Raw genomic sequence first — 19094 nt, forward strand, 5'->3', positions numbered from 1 at the left:
GTCGCGAGACAGTGTACAATTTATTTACCACCTACATATTATGAGTTCTCATTTGAAATACATATGGCTGTAAGTTATCGCTCATCGGCAACGTCGCCAGGAAATACCGGTACCAACACACACTTGTCTTCTAGTAGACAAGAGGTCTGATAGAATTCTGCATTATTACAACCACCCGCCCCCCGGCGCAACAGTCGCCTAGCAAGCGACCGCTGCTCAGCCCAAAGGCCTGCAGATTACGAGGTGTCATGTGGTCAGCACGGCAAATCCTCATGGCCGTTATTCTTGGCTCTCTGGACCGGGGCCGCCATCTCACCGTCAGATAGCTCCTCAATTGTAATCACGTAGGTTGAGTGGACCTCGAACCAGCCCTCAGATACAGGTAAAATTCCCTGACCCGGCTGTGAATTGAACCCGGGGCCTCCGTATAAGGGGCAGGCACGCTACCCCTACACCATGGGGCTGGCTCCTGCGTTATTGCGCACGAAGTGAAATCCAAGACGATAACACAGATTTCCACGGAATTATTCAGCTCACGGTCAGTTGTCATCGCTAGACTCTTATCTTACTACTACGTCATAAGTGTCCGGACATGGGATGAAAACTTTTACCCAAGCAGTCAAGATAATTATTATCCAATGGTATTAAAGTTTTATTTTATAAACTCGTCAGTAATGTAATGTAAAATCATCAATAACTGGGAAAAAATATTAACCTAATTACCGTATGTTTAAAAGAAAGTGAAAAAATGAATGTTTGTTACTTACGTCTCGGAACACGGTCAGCTACAGTAGATCTACACCGCGCTAGCTAGAGTGTTGTATGAAGACGTCCGTGCTCATGTTTGCGAGCTTTGCGCAAGTGCACTAGTGTGTCACAACCAACAAGCTGAACTGCTAACAAATTGCTGCATGCTTCCTTGCTGCCCAACAGTATTGGCTGCTCTGGAATGGACAGATCACAGATGCATTTGTTTGTTTCTGACTGACGTGATTACTTTAGATGTGTGTGTGTGAGAATTTAAGTTTTTAATTTGAGTTTGGGCTGTTTGTAGAAACAATTACAGAAAGTCATTTATATTGCAAAACATTAATGTGTGAAATATTTATAAGCGATTATGGGTAAATTTAGAAACTATTCTGCGGGTTTCAAGCTAAGCATAATTGCCTTCGCTGAACAGCACGGGAACAGAGCTGCAGAAAGAAAATTTTCAGTGAGTGAAAAGTTGGTGCGTGACTGGCGGAAATTTAAAAACAAGCTAAAAAGCACAAACCCTTCTAGACGTGTGTTTAGAGGTCCTAAAACAGGGAAGTTTCCTATAATTAACGAAGAAGTGTTTATGTACGTCAATGAAATACGTAGCAATGGCTGCAGTGTATCATATGAAATGTTACAAATTAAGAGACGGGAGGTAGCGCGCAAACACAACATAACTCAGTTTAAGGCGAGTCCTGGGTGGATTAAGGGGTTTATGTGATGACACAATCTGTCAGTGTGAAGGAGAACAACGCTAAGCCAAAAGTTGCCTGCTGATTACACGGACAAGATTGTAAATTTTCACCGATTTGTCATATGTTTGTGCAAGGAAACTTCGTACTTGCTTTCTCAAATCAGTAATGCTGATCAGACTCCAATCTTTTTTGATATGACTCGCAACAGAACTATTGCACTAAAAGGATCACGGAGTGTATTAATGAAAACCAGCGGTAGTGAGAAGTTGCGATGCATGTCAATGCTAGCCATTAGAGCTGACGGAAGAAAGTTGCCGCCTTACATCATTTTCAAGAGGATAACGATTGCCTAAGAATATACAGTTTCCCCGTGGAGTTCATGTACGAGTGCAACCAAAGGGTTAAATGGACGTAGAACTCATGCTGGACTGGGTTAAAACTGTGTGGGATAGAAGACCCGTTGCACTACTAAAACACCCAGCTCTGCTTGTTTTAGATAGTTTCCGAGGTCACCTCGTGAACGAAGTGAAGCAACTTCTCAGGAAAAATAAGACACGACAGATAGTCATTCCTGGTGGCCTAACATCTACTTTGCAGCCACTAGACGTATGTATTAAAAAACCCTTTAAAGACCACTTACGTCGATTTTACAACGAGTGGATGATGAACGGTGATCAGCAATTGACGTCCGCTGGAAACATCAGGCGTCCACCCTTGGACTTGTTATGCTCGTGGGTGATGAAGAGTTGGGATCTTATACCACCTGAACTAGTCTCCAAGAGTTTCAAAAGGACTGGGATTTCGAATGCACTAGACGGATCCGAAGATGACGCAGTGTGGCAGAGAGACGAAGAATCTGATATTAGTATTAACAGCAGCGAGGACGGCGCATCAGATACCAAAACCTGCGATAGCGACACAGGAGATTTGGAATAAATTGTGTACTGGTAAGTCCGTATTTCACAACAGGCAATCATTTTTTGCAAGTGTAATATTTTAACTTTAATACTCAAATTAATGACAATTAACTTAATACCTTCATTTTTATTTTCAGGTTGGAAAAACGTTCGCCGAATTGTTGTGAATAATTATGAATTTTGTTTTAGACTATTTTAATTATTTTGATGTATAAACGCGAGTATTACGTGCATCTTAAATTTGTATCAAATACAATTTAGTTATAAATTTTTTGAGTAACACAAATACTGGTATTAAAAATTCTTCGTATAATGGTCGCACCCTACTATTTTTTCGAAAATTTTGGTAAAAAGAAGTGCGACGATTATGCCGGGAAATACAGTAGTACAGTATTTTACAGAGTAATTTAAAATTCAAAATTTCTCCGCGTCATGGTAGAACGACTCTTCCGGAACGTGCAGAGGTAGTTTTCCACACTTTCACTCACTTCGGTGTGTCTGTAGTGTGTTTTCATAGTTGAAAATAGAGTGAAATCTTAATTTTTTTGTATTCAGCATTTTAAGGAACGCCACAATATCGTGTAGCAGGCAGTACGTGGAGAAGCAGTATCTGCAAAAACTGGCGAGGGTTGGCATTTCTGAATTACAAGATGGCTGTTAATTCGAACTCACGTAATTGGAAGTTTGATTTCTGTATTACAAAGACTTCGAATTAACGAGGTTTTACTGTATCACAAAACTAACATCTGATTTCGCCGGTGTGTTTATTTCAAGTGTTTACATTGCACGAAAAGAATTATCCACTACCAGTCGTGTTACTGTCCAGTAAAAAGAGACCACGTGTGAGAAGTGTTTTAGACGTGGAGTGTGACGAACTTGTAAGTAATTTAGGAGAGGATTCTAGTGATGCAAGAGACAACGAATCTTCCCATCTACAGGGAATTCAGCCTATTGGAAGTTCAGATTAATGAAATAGCTGTCACATGAGTAGGGCTACTTGCTCATTTTCATGGAAAATATTTTTCATAGCAGTGATATTTGCGTAAAGACCACGTGAACCTCGCGGAGTGATACGAAATATTTGTTTATGTCTATGTCACTCTTTCGATGGAAGGAATTTTAGTTCATTTCATTTTTTTATCAAAATGAGCCTTCCTAAAATGAGGGTGCAGGCATTATTCGACGGCGGGGATTATTCAGGTAAATATGGTAAATTTCTGAACACACTGGATTTTCCCAAATTTAGTTCCAGTTTTCATTATGGGATCCACTTTGAGTCCATATAATGCGTCCACTCCCCTCCCCCTTTCACCCCAAAGGAAATTCTTAGCTCGGCTCTGACAGCCACGGTTTTTTATTGTTCAGCTTGCTTTGCGGTCATGTGAGGAGTGCCTGGCAAAAGCGCGACATTGTCTCTGAAGGTTAGATAATCTAATATGAGCACATTTTTTATTTGACCACTCCATCCCTTTGTGGTCCTGACTTTCATTCTCATTCTTAATTCTGAAATGACATTTTCATCCAGTCATTCTCATCCTTAATTCTCAGAAATTTTTTATTATTTATTATTATTTTTTACTTTTTATTTACAAAATGCTATTTATTCGGGGTGTCAACCTAAAAAGATCTTTTGCCCCTACTGTGCACCACATGTTGTGAACCTGCGTGTATTTGGAAGATGTTCTAGCTTGTTTTTGCACTGTTTTCACTGTTTTCACTGTTTTCACTGTTGTTTATGTGTTCACTTTGCTTGTTACTGATATTAGAATCCCTTTTCTGTTAACAGGTAGGTGGATTTGATGGCTCTACAGGCCTTAATTCAGCCGAGATGTATGACCCTCGAAGTCATGAATGGCGAATGATTGCTCCCATGTCTACTCGGCGCAGTAGTGTAGGTGTTGGAGTGGTAAATGGCCTATTGTATGCGGTAAGTCTGTTGTAATAAATCTCATTGTAGACTGTATTGGACATCAGATTATGAACATTAAAATAAGAATAATAGTTAACACCACCTCTCCAAAACTTAACTTTCCTTATATTTAGGAAATAAACATTACAACAGGCGTTGTAAGATGGGACATGTTTCGCTTAACTATCGTAAGCATCATTCTTATTTTAATGTTCATAAGTCTGTTGTAGTCGCTTCCTCTCAAAATAGAGTCTGCATGAAGAGTTTATCACTTGCAACAGGAAGAGCTGTTATCTGTTTGCTTGTAAAGTATAAGGAACAAGGATCACTTAGGGCCTTGAGGACTTCATGGCGTGGTGGCCATGATCATTAAGGCATCAAGCCTCTGTGGTCTGACACCATGGTTAGCCAGTTCGAGTCCTGTTGGTAGAAAAGAAAATTTCACCATCAGAATGTTGGACAGCAAGGTAGGAGAGGTGGTGGTATACAGTTTCTAATAACTAGATTTCAAGCCAAAAGCCTGGGGTCAATTCCAAAAAACTTCTCCACAGTATTTACATGGTACAATATCAAGTTAAGCAATACACATTTATTGAAGATGTAAGTTATTTAAATACAGTTTTGCGTGACCTTGATTTAGTGTAAACCCGCATTTAACAGAACAGAAGAAATTTCAAGTCCTGAAAATGATCCCATAAGAGCATTGCAATTTTATATTCTATTTAACGTAATTCACAATAGGGCAAAGCCCGCATTTAGCAAAGAAATCTTAAAATTCTCAAATGTTTATTTCTATTCGTTTTGGTTATGGGATATTAAGAACCTATGAAAAAGACATCATAAGCTTGCTAAGGATGATTCAAGGCAGAATTTTGGGCGCGCGCGCTTAAGGCTAAAGTAATGTCGGACTCAGATACACGTACAGGAGAAGAGAACCCCCGTTTTAATGACAGTGTTATTATGCCCTTCGGAAATTCCTATATTAATCTGTGCAGTATTCTTCGGTTACAGTGAGAACCCTTTTACTGATTCTTCCGTTATTACAGGCATATTCTGGAATGTTACTTATTATCCGTTATCAATATGCATACACTCTACTTCAGCGTTTATATTGGATGCGATCGATTATCTTCCGTATCGTTTGCTTGATGCGTATGAGCAAGTCGATCTTGAGCAATGAGTGCAGTGACAGCAGTTGTTAACTCCTTAGAAATAAAGGCCGAAGTAAACGATTGCTTAATTTTAATACTATGTACTGAAATAAAGTAAGAATGTGATACTTCTTCTCAAGGTACAGTGGTATGAATAACTAATTTCATAGGTTTGTTTATGAACTTTGCTTCTTGTTAAATTTGAGAAAGGCTGTTCCTATGTAAATTTACAGTGAAAAGGTTATCATTATTCTACAAGGAGATTGAAATATGTTTTCATAATACGTGCACGGTAAACCTAGGTTAGGTGACGCAGTTTGATGTAAGAAAATGGAAATGGTTGCCACAAGCCTCTGGAATGACGCTATTACAATTTTTAAGAATGAAACTGAATATGAGTGTTTAGAGTATTAGAATTAGAAAATACGTGCTAATGACCACTGCTTGGAAAACATCCACAAAAATGTTTAAACAAACAGATTGCTGTTTCATACCGTTTAATTTGCTTTTGTGCAAATTTGGTATCTTACAACAAACTTAAACCAAAGTGGTTTTGCATTCACTAACAAAAATATAGTAAAAGGAAGGGTTAACCATGGGCTCACTATTATCAGGAATAATAGCAAACATATTCCTCAGTAACATTGAAAACAATATCTCAACCAATTAAGAGACATAGAGGGAGACAAAGTTTTAAGAGGTGTGCAACTGCACTGACTGGCAAAATTAATGGATCACTTGAATTTTGTAAGAAAAAAGCATGTTAAATTGTGAAACATTTGTTTTGTTATTTATATTGAACATTTTCATGAAAAAAGTTTGTAAGTAATTGTTATCTGTTATTGCTACCCTTATTTAGATAATTTTTTCATGAAAATAATCAGTGTAAGCAATAAAACCAATGTTCCACAATAATTTAACATGTTGTTTGTTTGAAAATTCAAGTGATCTATAAATTTTGCCAGTCAGTATAAAAGAAGCTACATAGCTGGTTACAAAGAGAGGATTATCGAAGTACTTAGTTAATTCGCAGAGGGTTGCAGATTGCAGATTGAATGCTAAAAGGCATAACAGTGTACAATGAAGATGCATGTATGAGTTAATGATCCATCATTTAGCAACTACATTTCCTTATCTATGTGTCTTCAGCAATTATTCAGTTGGGTCTGTTATCTGATAATAGTGCAAAGGAACAACTTTGTTAGGGCGTGCCCAAGCATTTATTTGATTAAATTTATTTATTTATTTTCAAAGAACAGTCTTAGCCGAAGCTAGTTATAGTGCAATACAGGTCTCTTGCTTAGATAGCAAGGGCATTTTAACACAAGAGTAATCTCCAGCACAAACTGTACAAAGTTGTAACTATAATACAGTGTGTAGGGTAGGTATCTCCTTGTTTTATTGCTGTCAGTATGTAAATAATGTATGATAGTACAATTTATGTTAAAACAGGCAAATATCTCTGGTAAAGTTGTGCTTTCTACTGAAACCTCGATTTAAGGTAAACCTCTATTTAAGGTTAAAAATAGCGGGTCCCTATAAAAACGTTAAATAGGGGTTCTACTGTATTACAACATCTCGGTACTATTTTCAACCTACTAGAAGTCGTCTTCAGCCATTATAACCAATATTTGACTTATTTGAGCAACCTTCATAAGCAGAAACGTATCAGGGGGAGGAGGAGGAGGAGGAGAAGAAGAAGAAGAAGAAGAAGAAGAAGAAGAAGAAGAAGAAGAAGAAGAAGAAGAAGAAGAGGAAGAAGAGGAAGAAGAGGAAGAAGAAGAAGAGGAAGAAGAGGAAGAAGAAGAAGAAGAAGAAGAAGAAGAAGAAGAAGAAGAAGAAGAAGAAGAAGAAGAAGAAGAAGATGATGATGATGATGATGATGATTTGACTTATTCATTGACAACAAAATGTTCATTAATAAATATATTTTTTTAAACAGTTCATAAGGTTGTACAAAACATGCGGTATAAAAGTTATTACATAGTCATGGCATTATGGTTAACATTAACTGTACAAAATTCATCACATTGTCTTAGCTTATGGTTTACAATTGAATATAAAATCCTTCAGATGAAAGGTTTAAAAAAATTTGTAATGACATTAGGTATTTACCCACTTGGGTGTACGATTGAAATATTTGGTCGTGAAGGTGATTTTCCGTGGTTTCCCATTTTCACACCAGGCATGGCCATGGCCGCTTCCTATCCCATTGTCACCATAAGACCTATCTGTGTTGGTACGACGTGAAACAAATTCTAAAAATAAAATAAATAAACTAATATAGATAACATGGCTGTATCTCAAACGGGGAACATCTAATACAAGTAGAGGCAGGTGCTTCCCCTAGTGCACCATCACTGCATTGTCCTACATAGGAGGCTTGTAGTGGTGTCTCAATCACACACTAGCCGCCAGCCGCCAGCGTCTTGGAAAGGTGTAACAATCCAGCTGATGAGCCCACTGCTACACTGGGGCGAAACGCGGGTAGTATCATGATTGAAAAGGCCTAAATAACTTAAATTAAATGAAATAAGTTTCATAATGATAGATCCATATTGAACTGTGATTACAATAGAGTAAATTAATGTATTATTTGGGTCCACCTTTTCAATACAAAATGTAAATAGTTTAAATTACATAAATGATTAGGGACTAGTTTCGACCTAGTAATAGGTCATCGTCAGCCTAAAGCAAAATTAAAACACAAATAACGAAGAAATTAAACGATCTAAAGACACGTACAGTCTCGTAAAAGTACATACCATGTGAGATATTGTGCAGCACTATGTTAAAAAATAACTCTCTGAAAGAGATTCATAGTAAGTCCAGTGCATATTAAAAAGATGTTATAGATAGGAATCCTTGAGTTGCTGGAATATGCTAGCTCCTTTAAGATGCAGGTATCCAATTGAAGAACCACTGAGCCGAAGTAACGTCGTTTATTTATGAATGAAGTCCAGTGCGCCAATACAAACACCATCACTTCCTCTCCCATCCACCCTGCCTTGAACCTTTCCCATCCCTCCCACCCTCCACCACTTACATCATTCCTCCCCTCCGTATTCACCTACCCTCTCTCCCGCTGATCTACTCCGCGCTACGCTCACTCCGTAAGTTGCATTCAACACAGCAAGTTTGTTCCACGCAGCACAAGGTGAGTCATCGTTTATATTTTCCGGTGCCTCGCTTGTTCTCTATTTGATTATTCGTGTTAATACTAACTTCTTTCCCCAGGTTCACTGGGGTTCCGATTGAACTGAGACTACTTCTGTTTAACACAGCAAGCTTTTCATTCCACCATAGAACATGTCCAACTTGTCAACTTTTAATCTGGTCTCATCGGACAACTCTTCCCTCTACTCTAAAGTGGAACTCGCATCTAGAATTTTCTAGAAGCATATACTTAGTTATAAATTTTAATTGTGCAACACAGGAGTAACTGTCAACCAAAGACTATCTCATCAAGAGTTTTTACGTGACTTCACAAAGATTTTACTTGTCAATGTGAACACTTCTGTTACTTTTATCATAATTCGCATATACGGTTTTTCACTTTTGTCTGTCATTCCACCACCATTCCATCCTTTTAGATCCTCCCTCATTTCTCCACATTATTTTACTTTATTATATCACTCTTTTACTGTTGTAATTTGGCTAGGCTGATGATGGTCCACAGTGGACCGAAACTAGTACCTATTAATATCATTATGTTTTTGTAAAACATCAAATGATTTTTTAGTATTGAGAAGGTGGAATATTAAAATTTTGTATTTACTTTAAGCATAGTCTTAACTCAATACGGAACCTAACAATGAAGTTTATTACTTTGAATGATGACGCTAACCAAGCTAAACACAAAGCCTTTCAATATCTAGGCATTAAGTTGAAAATAGCCAAATTAGGCAAAGACATAGATTTTCTCAAACAGTGTATTCGGTTTGATTTAACGCCAAATTTCTTAAGACACAACAAAAAGAAACGTATCACGTCACAAACTTCCAAAACTCAAACTAAGACTAATAAATTTTGGTTGAAAGATGAAATCACGTTTGTTTATAGGAAAAAATCATTCCTTAATCTCAAACTATACGAGTCTCACCTTGCGGTAACAAAATTGCTATCTAAAGTGCATTGGACAATCTTCTTCCCATCAGTTGAAGATAAATTATTTATAGACTTAACCAAGAAACAACATACTTTGGATAATAAATTGGAGAAGTTAAAGAGATCCAAATCACAAGATTATCAAATTAGACGCAATAGTAGACCAGCAGACGATCGTAACCATTTTCATCCACCCGTAATCAACCTATCCAATACTCCCCTAAATCCAAATGAAGAAGGTATTTTAGCCAAGGGACCCAAACATAACTGGCCCGATTTGAACACAACCAATTCAATTATTACAATGATAACAGAATCGGAATTAGCTATCTCTAAAACGCCTTTAGACACACAAGATCCTTTTTCGCATTAATTCACCTAATTTTCCCGCCAATTCTAATAATAGGAATGTACAAACCGTTTTGAAGCTCCTGCACACCCTAAATAAAAAAATTAAGGACAACGACCTAATCGTGACTGTTACGGAGTTTTTCCGTGGTAGGTAGAGGTGAAAGAAGGTGCGGGTGTGAATGGGTTTCAAGCTACGAAATTATAGTGCAATGTAAAATTAATTTAAAATTTAACAAGGTTATATTTTCTTTTCGAAAACAAAGAAATAACAAGCATGGCAGGTACAAAGTAGCAAGTCAAAAAGGGGTAGTTACAATATTTACAGAATTTGGGCTTCGCGCCCTGACTTCACAATGCTTGGGCAATCAGCTCAGTTTTACCCCAAACACAAGTTTTAACAGAGGGGCAGAAAACCCCATTCATACCTAGGAGCCCTTGCTCCAAATTACACTGAAAAGCCTCCACGAGGCATACAACACTGAATTTTCAAAAGAGCCACTCGCTCTCAAAATTTAAGCCTCTCCCAGGCCACACCAAACTCCACCTTCAAGTTGTCCTCACTGGACATAGACACAGGGGTAAAATACCCAACCTACTGAGGTCTATTAAATAAAAATGGGCAATTACATGACCTCTAAAATAACAATTTGAGAGGAGGCGATCTTGCACTCCTAATACACTTGTTTTTAAAAACCTAATCTGGCTCTAGGCCACTAATGCAAGGGCTAATCCCATACTACCGAGGTGACTTTAGAAAAGATCAATTTGTTTTACATTAACGAAGAATAGGTTGAGAAAATAAGTTCACCTCAAGACAATGTGAGTGGGAGCTCGAGAGGGTTAGCACTCTCTATCCCAATATGCAGCTTAAAAGAGAATAGAAGAAAAGATCGTTACATTTTAGGAAAAGGTTACATGGAGGAACGCTTTGCACCCGCCCCGAGAGTTAAACTGCTGAGCTAGCAAAGAAAGAATTTATTAATCGGCCATTACCTTATTGATGACCGCTGCCGAGGAAAGAGGCGCTTCCCGCCTCCTGCTATGTACTTTATACACTGAAAGATGGAACAGAAGTGGCCCGGAGACCCTAAAATCAGCAGTTTATATCCTCTCGCGGAAGGTTCTAGGCGTTAGGGGAATGAAAACACCCTCCCACAAACTTTTTATTGGCTCGGGTACAGAAACATATCCAAGATGGGGGAAGATACATCGGATTGGTCGGAAATTACTAAAAGAAATTCGGGATTGGATAAATCTAAAACAAGGGGGAAAAGAGGGGTATACAGCCAACTTAAACAATAACAGAAAGAAATTTAGCAAGAAACAAACATTTGAAATAAAAATTTCTCCAACAAAATAGTTCTTTGACTCCGCACTAGGGTGCACTATTGTTGATCTTCAGTAGTGTTCTCTAGAAGAGAAAGTTCACACTTCTTACTTCAAGCGAAACAAAAACACATCACAAATGACACAGTTCAAAAACTCAAAGTTTTCCATGTGGTGACATCTTCAGAGAAAGTAGAGAATTAATAGCGTAGATAAAGTTCAGACTTCCTCCAACAGAGGAGTTTCAACTGGCGCACATTTTGAATTAGCGGTGTGGAGGTGTACCGCCCGGTACAGTGACCAAGGCCGATAAAGACAACACGACCGTAATCATCGATAAGAATGAATATATCAGTAAAACATCAAACTTCTTTAAAGATAGTTCCTTTTCCATAATTAAAAAAGACCCCACACAAAAAGTCCAAAGACTCCTTAAACAAACCTTAAAAAACTCCTCCTTCCTACTCACTGAACATGAATAAAGCCAGCTTATAAGTATGAATCCTGGGCTTCGTACAGCTAGAGCTCTTCCAAAAATTCATAAGGCAGGTGCTCCCATTCGTCCAATCATCAATTTTAGACCGAGTCCTTTGTATAAAGCTGCACAATTTATTCAAAGGTTTCTAAGCAAAAATTACCGTTTTTCATCCAATAAGTCGGTTAGAAATACCTTTGAATTAATAGACAAACTTAATAAATTTAACATGCAACCTCACTACTCACTTCACTCCTTTGATATCGTAAACATGTACCCAAAGATTCCAATTTCTAAATTAATTCCCATCATCAAAAGTATCTTACTCAAAATAAGTCATTTGAGTAAATTGGAAATTCAAGATTTTATTACATTGTTCAAATTAGTCGTAAACAACAACTTTTTTACGTTTAATGGTACCATCTATCAACAAAGCGGTCTGGCAATGGGTTCACCTGCATCAGGCATTCTGGCAGAAATCTATTTGGACTTTCTCGAGAATACTAAAATCAACAATAAATTTGACAATATCCTCCTTTGGACTAGGTATGTAGACGATGTCCTAGTAGTTATTAACGAGAATTTGGAAGATGCTCACACCACACTTCAAACACTTAATAACATCGATCCTCATATTAAATTCACATTGCAGTCGGAAGTAGATCAAAAAATCAATTTTCTGGATCTTACCATCGCTAGACAACAGGAATCTTTAACCTACAAGATCTACACCCAATCGGCCGTCACAGTCCGACAAGATTCAGCTCAACCCCTCCCCCACAAAAAAGCAACCTATAACAGTCTTGTACATAGAGCATTCAACGTTCCTATGAGTAAAAAAGATCTTCATACCGAATTGAATACTATCCGCTACATTGCCAGATTCAATGGCTTCAATGGCCATTTCATAGAAAATATCATTAACAAAACATAAATTTCACCCCAAGACCACACTTAAAAAAGAACCACCTGAACATGACTCTTTTTCCATTTTCACTTACGTCAATGGAATTCACAAGATCACCAATGTTTTAAAGAAAAAAAGGTATGAAAAATAGCCTTTAAAACCAACAACAACAACAACAACACAAATCTTACATAACACATCACATATTAATAAAACAAATAGGTACACAAAATCAGGCGTCTACAGGATTAAATGTAATACATGTTCTAATATTTCTTATGTGGGGCAAACCGGCAGGAGCTTCAACATTAGATATTTGGAACATTTCAATGCAGTCAGATATAACAAATTCTCAGCTATTGGCCAACACATGGTCGACTATAACCACACATTCACGAATATCGAAACAGACATGGACATTCTCAAAATAGGTAAGAAAGGACCTCTACTCAATATAATTGAGAACTTTTACATTTATTTGGATCAATACTTTAATGCCAACTACAACCTTAACGAAATAACTGAGAAACCCAATATTTTATTTGACCTTTTCATTACTTACTACAGAAAAAACAAATCGGTCGTTCAAAATTCTTTCTTTAAGTCAATTAACACGTTGAGTGCCAGACCGATTTTCATATGATTGCCGTCTAGTGCCGTGAGCTAATAACATCGAGTTACTCCCTGGTGCCAAAACGTTCACAGGCTTAACCAAGCAAATCATCGCTGAAATGAGGATGTATTTATGATATATTAGGTTAAATTATTATGTATATTAGGTAAAATATTGCGACCCCATATGGGGTCGTATTGGTCATTACAAACTGTACACGTACTTGCGCCCCCATATGGGGTCGTACTTATACAGTAGTTACTGACACGAACCTCGGTAATATTTACCTTTTCCTTTACAGGGACGCGTTAAATGCTGTTGATTATGAGAGACGTGTTAGCTTGTTCATAGTGGAGCCGTAAAAAGATACGATCCCCGATTTTAGTTCAGGAAATGTTTGTAAATGACGATCTTCCGATTTTAGGTTAAGAAATTTTCGTATAGAAAATAGTTATATAAAGTAGTGAAAATCATGTGAATTTGGTAAATTAGGATGTAACAGAATAATATTATAAGAAGAATTAGTAATTAAGTAATACTGAACAAGTATATACTTTTGCTTGTATAAATTTTAATTTGAGTAAGAGAACCTAGCAGCGATGATTGTGCAACATGGGAAACCAGTGACTATATCGTTGAAGACGGTCATAATTTTTGCAACAGCTGGCTTAGAAACCCTGATTACAGTGGGGATACGTATGCTGAAGACAGTAACATCGATGGGGATGAACGTGCGAGATCACTATTTGCTCTGTACTGGGTTCAAAATCACTGTAACTATATATATCGTCTACATCATCATTGTCCGACTTTTTCGATATATCGTCCAGACTATCTGCACTAAATCTTTTACTGTTCGATTTACTCGTAACGACTTAAAAAAGAAAAGGAAACTCACAGCTCTGCACAATTACATAAACAATCCGTACGCGAGACAGACAATGACTTTGTCACCCTACAAACCACTTTGACGTACCCATATGGGGTCGCGCCAAAACAGAAATTGAGGAATGGAAGGTGGACTATGCACGTAATTAAATAGACTACCAGCAGATGGCAGGAAGAGACTTTATAGAGCTTCGAAACACATACGTACTGTACACCCAAATGGGTTCGCACAGTTCTCGAGTTAAAACGAACATACGACCCCATATGGGGACGTGAAGTTCAAAAACTTGACTACTCTCATGTACCCAAATGGGGTCGCATGGCACTCAACGTGTTAAGGGTCCCCCGCCAATACAAACACCATCACTTCCTCTCCCGTCCACCCCGCCTTGAACCTTTCCCATCCCTCCCACCCTCCACCACTTACGTCATTCCTCCCCTCCGTATTCACCTACCCTCTCTCCCGCTGATCTACTCCGCGCTTCGCTCACTCCGTAAGTTGCATTCAAGTTTGTTCCATGCAGCGCAAGGTGAGTCATCGTTTATATTTTCCGGTGCCTCGCTCGTTCTCTGTTTGATTATTCGCGTTAATACTAACTTCTTTCCCCAGGTTCATTGGGGTTCCGATTGAACTGATACTACTTCTGTTTAACACAGCAAGCTTTTCATTCCACCATAGAACATGTCCAACTTTGTCAACTTTTAATCTTATGCTGGTCTCATCGGACAACTCTTCCCTCTACGCTAAAGTGGAACTCGCATCTAGAATTTTCTAGAAGCATATACTTAGTTATAAATTTTAATTGTGCAACACAGGAGTAACTGTCAACCAAAGACTATCTCATCAAGAGTTTTTATATGACTTCACAAAGATTTTACTTGTCAATGTGAACACTTCTGTTACTTTTATGATAATTCGCATATATGGTTTTTCACTTTTGTCTGTCATTCCACCACCATCCCATCCTTTTAGATCCTCTCTCATTTCTCCACATTATTTTACTTTATTATATCACTATGTCTTTTACTGTTGTAATTTGGCTAGGCTGATGATGGTCCACAGTGGACCGAAACTAGTACCTATTAATATCATTGTAATGTTTTTGTGAAACATCAAATGATTTTTTAGTATTGAGAAGGTGGAATATTAAAATTTTGTATTTACTTTAAGCATGATTTCTTGAATTGGGCATCCAATCAGGGCTGTCAAGAAAGCCCCTCAAGGAATGTTGATGTCCAGCCTCCTGATGAAACTGGGAAGCAGAAAAAACTTGTCAAGGGCTGAGAAGAATTAGTATTGATTTGGAGGGAGCCAGTCTGTTTGAAGACAGTGTTCAGTGTATGAAGATGTGCACATTGTCCTTTTATTTTTGTGTTATGTTTGTTTGTTGCTCCCTCTTCCCATGCTGACGTCACTGTGTTTTTACTGTTTTTTTTTTTTTTTTTTTTCCATTTTGTGTTCCTATCTTTCTGTATCACCATGTTTCTTTCCATTACTTACTCAGTCACTAATTTCCTAAAGACCTGTGTAGTTCCAGAGGTATCGGCAATTCTCCCCACCCCCACCATCCTGTGATCTGTTTATAAATTTAAAGATTCATCCATTAGCATATCAGTAGAGGCACCTGATTGTGGTGAAAATATTTGCCTAGTTTCGTCATTTAAAAAACTATATTTTGGTATATTTTTTGCTGTTTTTATTTTAATTCGTCAGTAATTTCGCTAAATGTTATTTCCACTTTTCAACAATAAAAGCTAAACCAACAATAGTTGATAGCATACTTGCAGTAAAACAACACATTTTATTTTTACACAGATGAGTTAGGCTTCTGATGAAAATGCATATTAGGCCCTACATACATCAAAGTGTCTGCCTCTGTGGTGTGGTGGTTAGTGTGATTAGCTTCCCCCCACCCCCAGGCCCAGGTTTGATTCCCGGCTCTGCCACGAAATTTGAAAAGTGGTACGAAGACTGGAACGGGATCGATTCAGCCTTGGGAGATCAACAGCCTCAGCAATCCTAGAAGTGGTTTTCCGTGGTTTCCCACTCTCCTTCAGGCAAATGCCTGGATGGTACCTAAATTAAGGCCATGGCCACTTCCTTCCCTCTTCCTTGTCTATCCCTTCCAATCTTCCCACTCCCCTCAGAAGACTCTGGTTCAGCATAGCAGGTGAGGTCGCCTGGACGAGGTGCTAGTCCTCCTCCCCAGTTGTATTCCCGACCCAAAGTCTGACGCTCCAGGACACTGCCCTTGGGGCGGTAGAGGTGGGATCCCTGGCTGAGCCGTGGGAAAAAACAACCCTGGAGGGTAAACAGATTAAGAGGAAGAAGAAGACATATATCAAAGTATGAATGTTTGGAAAAAAAAAAAAAAAAACTTACAACTTTATAAGAAGCAGGGCCCAGGCTACGTACATACTTTACACATGAGTTCTCCTTGTCAGATATTACATTACAATACATTGAAAATGACCTCTTACTATTAACACGTGAAGCAATCCTGACTTTACATCTGATCTTAGAGGATCGAATCAAGAAGAACAAGTCCACGTACATGGCATTCGTAGATCTAGAAAAGGCATTCGATAATGTTGATTGGACCAAGCTATTTATGATTCTGAAGATGATAGGGATCAGATACCGAGAACGAAGAATTATCTACAATCTGTATAAAAATCAGTCTGCAGTGATAAGAATCGAGGGCTTTGAAAAAGAAGCAGCAATCCAGAAAGGAGTGAGGCAAGGCTGCAGTTTGTCCCCTCCCCTTTTCAATGTTTACAATAGAACAGGCAGTAAAGGAAATCAAAGAGAAATTTGGAAAGGGAATCACAGTCCAAGGAGAGGAAATCAAAACCTTGAGATTTGCCGATGATATTGTTATTTTATCTGAGACTGCAGAAGATCTCGAGAAGTTGCTGAATGGTATGGTTGAAGTCTTGGGTAAGGAGTACAAGATGAAAATAAATAAGTCAAAAACAAAAGTAATGGAGTGCAGTCGAACGAAGGCAGGTGATGTAGGAAACATTAGATTAGGAAATTAAGTCTTAAAGGAAGTAGATGAATATTGTTACTTGGGTAGTAAAATAACTATCGATGGCAGAAGTAAGGAGGACATAAAGTGCAGACTAGCACAAGCAAGGAAGAGCTTTCCTAAGAAAAGAAATTTGCTCACTTCAAACATTGATATAGGAATTAGAAAGATTTTTTTGAAGACTTTTGTGTGGAGCATGGCATTGTATGGAAGTGAAACATGGACGATAACTAGCTCAGAAAGAAAGAGAATAGAAGCTTTTGAAATGTGGTGTTACAGAAGAATGTTGAAGGTGAGATGGATAGATCGAATCACGAATGAAGAGATACTGGATCGAATTGGTGAGAGGAGATCGATTTGGCTAAATTTGATGAGAAGAAGAGATAGAATGATAGGACAATCTTAAGACACCCAGGACTTGTTCAGTTGGTTTTTGAAGGAAGTGTAGGTGGTAAGAACGGTAAGGGTGGACCAAGGTATGAATATGACAAGCAGATTAGAGCAGATGTAGGATGCAATAGTTACGTAGAAATGAAAAGGTTAGCACAGGATAGGTTGGCATGGAGAGCTGCATCAAACCAGTCTATGGACTGATGACTCAAGCAGTAACACTATTAACATTACTGAATGGGGTACAAAAATCCTTCATTGCAGCGTCCACAAAATGCTCATTTTGTTTTTATTTTAGGGAAAGAAGAATGGCAAACACATCAATATCCTTATGTACTGTATATGAACTATCAATTAGATCCCTAAACACTGTGTATGGTTCATAATATTCTGATGTTGAAAATTCTCATAGGATGATAATTTGCTGTATTAAATGAGAGACTTGATCATTTTCTAAATCATGTTTCATTATGCTCCTTGGATAAAAGAGTGATTCAACATAATTTTGTCAATTGTTTCCCGATTTGAGCCAAATGTGTACAGTTTCGTTTGCGAAAAATAGGTGCCTTTACATATCAGCTATTTGGCAGGTTTGCTCCATTGGCAGTGGTTCACCAGCTTTCACAACCAACCATATTCTTGTGCAAATTTCCATGTCGTCTTGTAACTAGTTGATAGATGTATGACGTGACCTTCCCCATTGCTCTTTTTCCATTATGTCAACACAAGGGAAAAATAGTTCTAAAGAAATTAATCATGAGAGAATTTCATAAAAATTTGGTTTGTAGCGAAGTAAATTTTCATCTTTAGGTGGGTGGCTACGATGGTGCATCCCGCCAGTGTTTAAGCTCTGTCGAGTGCTACAGCCCAGAAATGGACTCATGGTCTCCTGTGGCTGAGATGTCAGCTCGTCGAAGTGGGGCAGGTAAGTCTGTTAAATTGTAGACTGCACATTCTGAAATATTTGTACATTATTTTCTTGATGGGTGTTTTGTTTTGTTGTTAGGTGTTGGTGTCCTGGATGGAATTCTGTATGCAGTGGGTGGACATGACGGTCCACTTGTTCGCAAGAGTGTAGAGGCATACAATCCTGAAACTAAGACTTGGTCACCTGTGGCAGATATGGCCTTCTGTCGGAGGAATGCTGGTATGTTACTGTCTGTATGACAGGCCTCTCAAAGCTGTGCTATTTGGGGCTGGCATTGCCTACAGTCACGCTGTGATCTAATGTGTAAAGTACTACCATATACCAGCAAATATAAAAGGCATCATTTCATTGTGGTGAAATCTCATTCCTGTTAAATTTACATTCAAGAGCAACAGTTTCACACCTTGAGGGAGCCATTCTTGATATATAAAATGTAGGATTAGAAGAACGGGAATCCCACTGTCGGCAGCCCTGAAGATGGTTTTCCGTGGTTTTCCATTTTCACACCAGGCAAATGCTGGGGCAGTACCTTAATTAAGGCCACGGCCGCTTCCTTCCAACTCCTAGCCCTTTCCTGTCCATCGTCGCCGTAAGACCTATCTGTGTCGGTGCGACGTAAAGCAAATTGCAAAAAAAAAGAAGAACGGGA

General features: G+C 38.3%; 1 protein-coding gene across 1 annotated transcript in view; it reads left to right on the forward strand.

The window, feature by feature from the left end:
* kel (kelch protein) overlaps nucleotides 1-19094 on the forward strand; it is a 162303-nt gene that overhangs the window by 114323 nt on the left and 28886 nt on the right. The window contains exons 10-12 of the mRNA XM_067138413.2: nucleotides 4155-4295; nucleotides 18328-18442; nucleotides 18524-18664. Coding sequence (XP_066994514.1) covers nucleotides 4155-4295; nucleotides 18328-18442; nucleotides 18524-18664 — 397 coding nt within the window. The remainder of the gene's footprint in view (nucleotides 1-4154; nucleotides 4296-18327; nucleotides 18443-18523; nucleotides 18665-19094) is intronic.

This window comes from Anabrus simplex, chromosome 1, assembly GCF_040414725.1.
Source record: "Anabrus simplex isolate iqAnaSimp1 chromosome 1, ASM4041472v1, whole genome shotgun sequence".
NCBI lineage: Eukaryota > Metazoa > Arthropoda > Insecta > Orthoptera > Tettigoniidae > Anabrus > Anabrus simplex.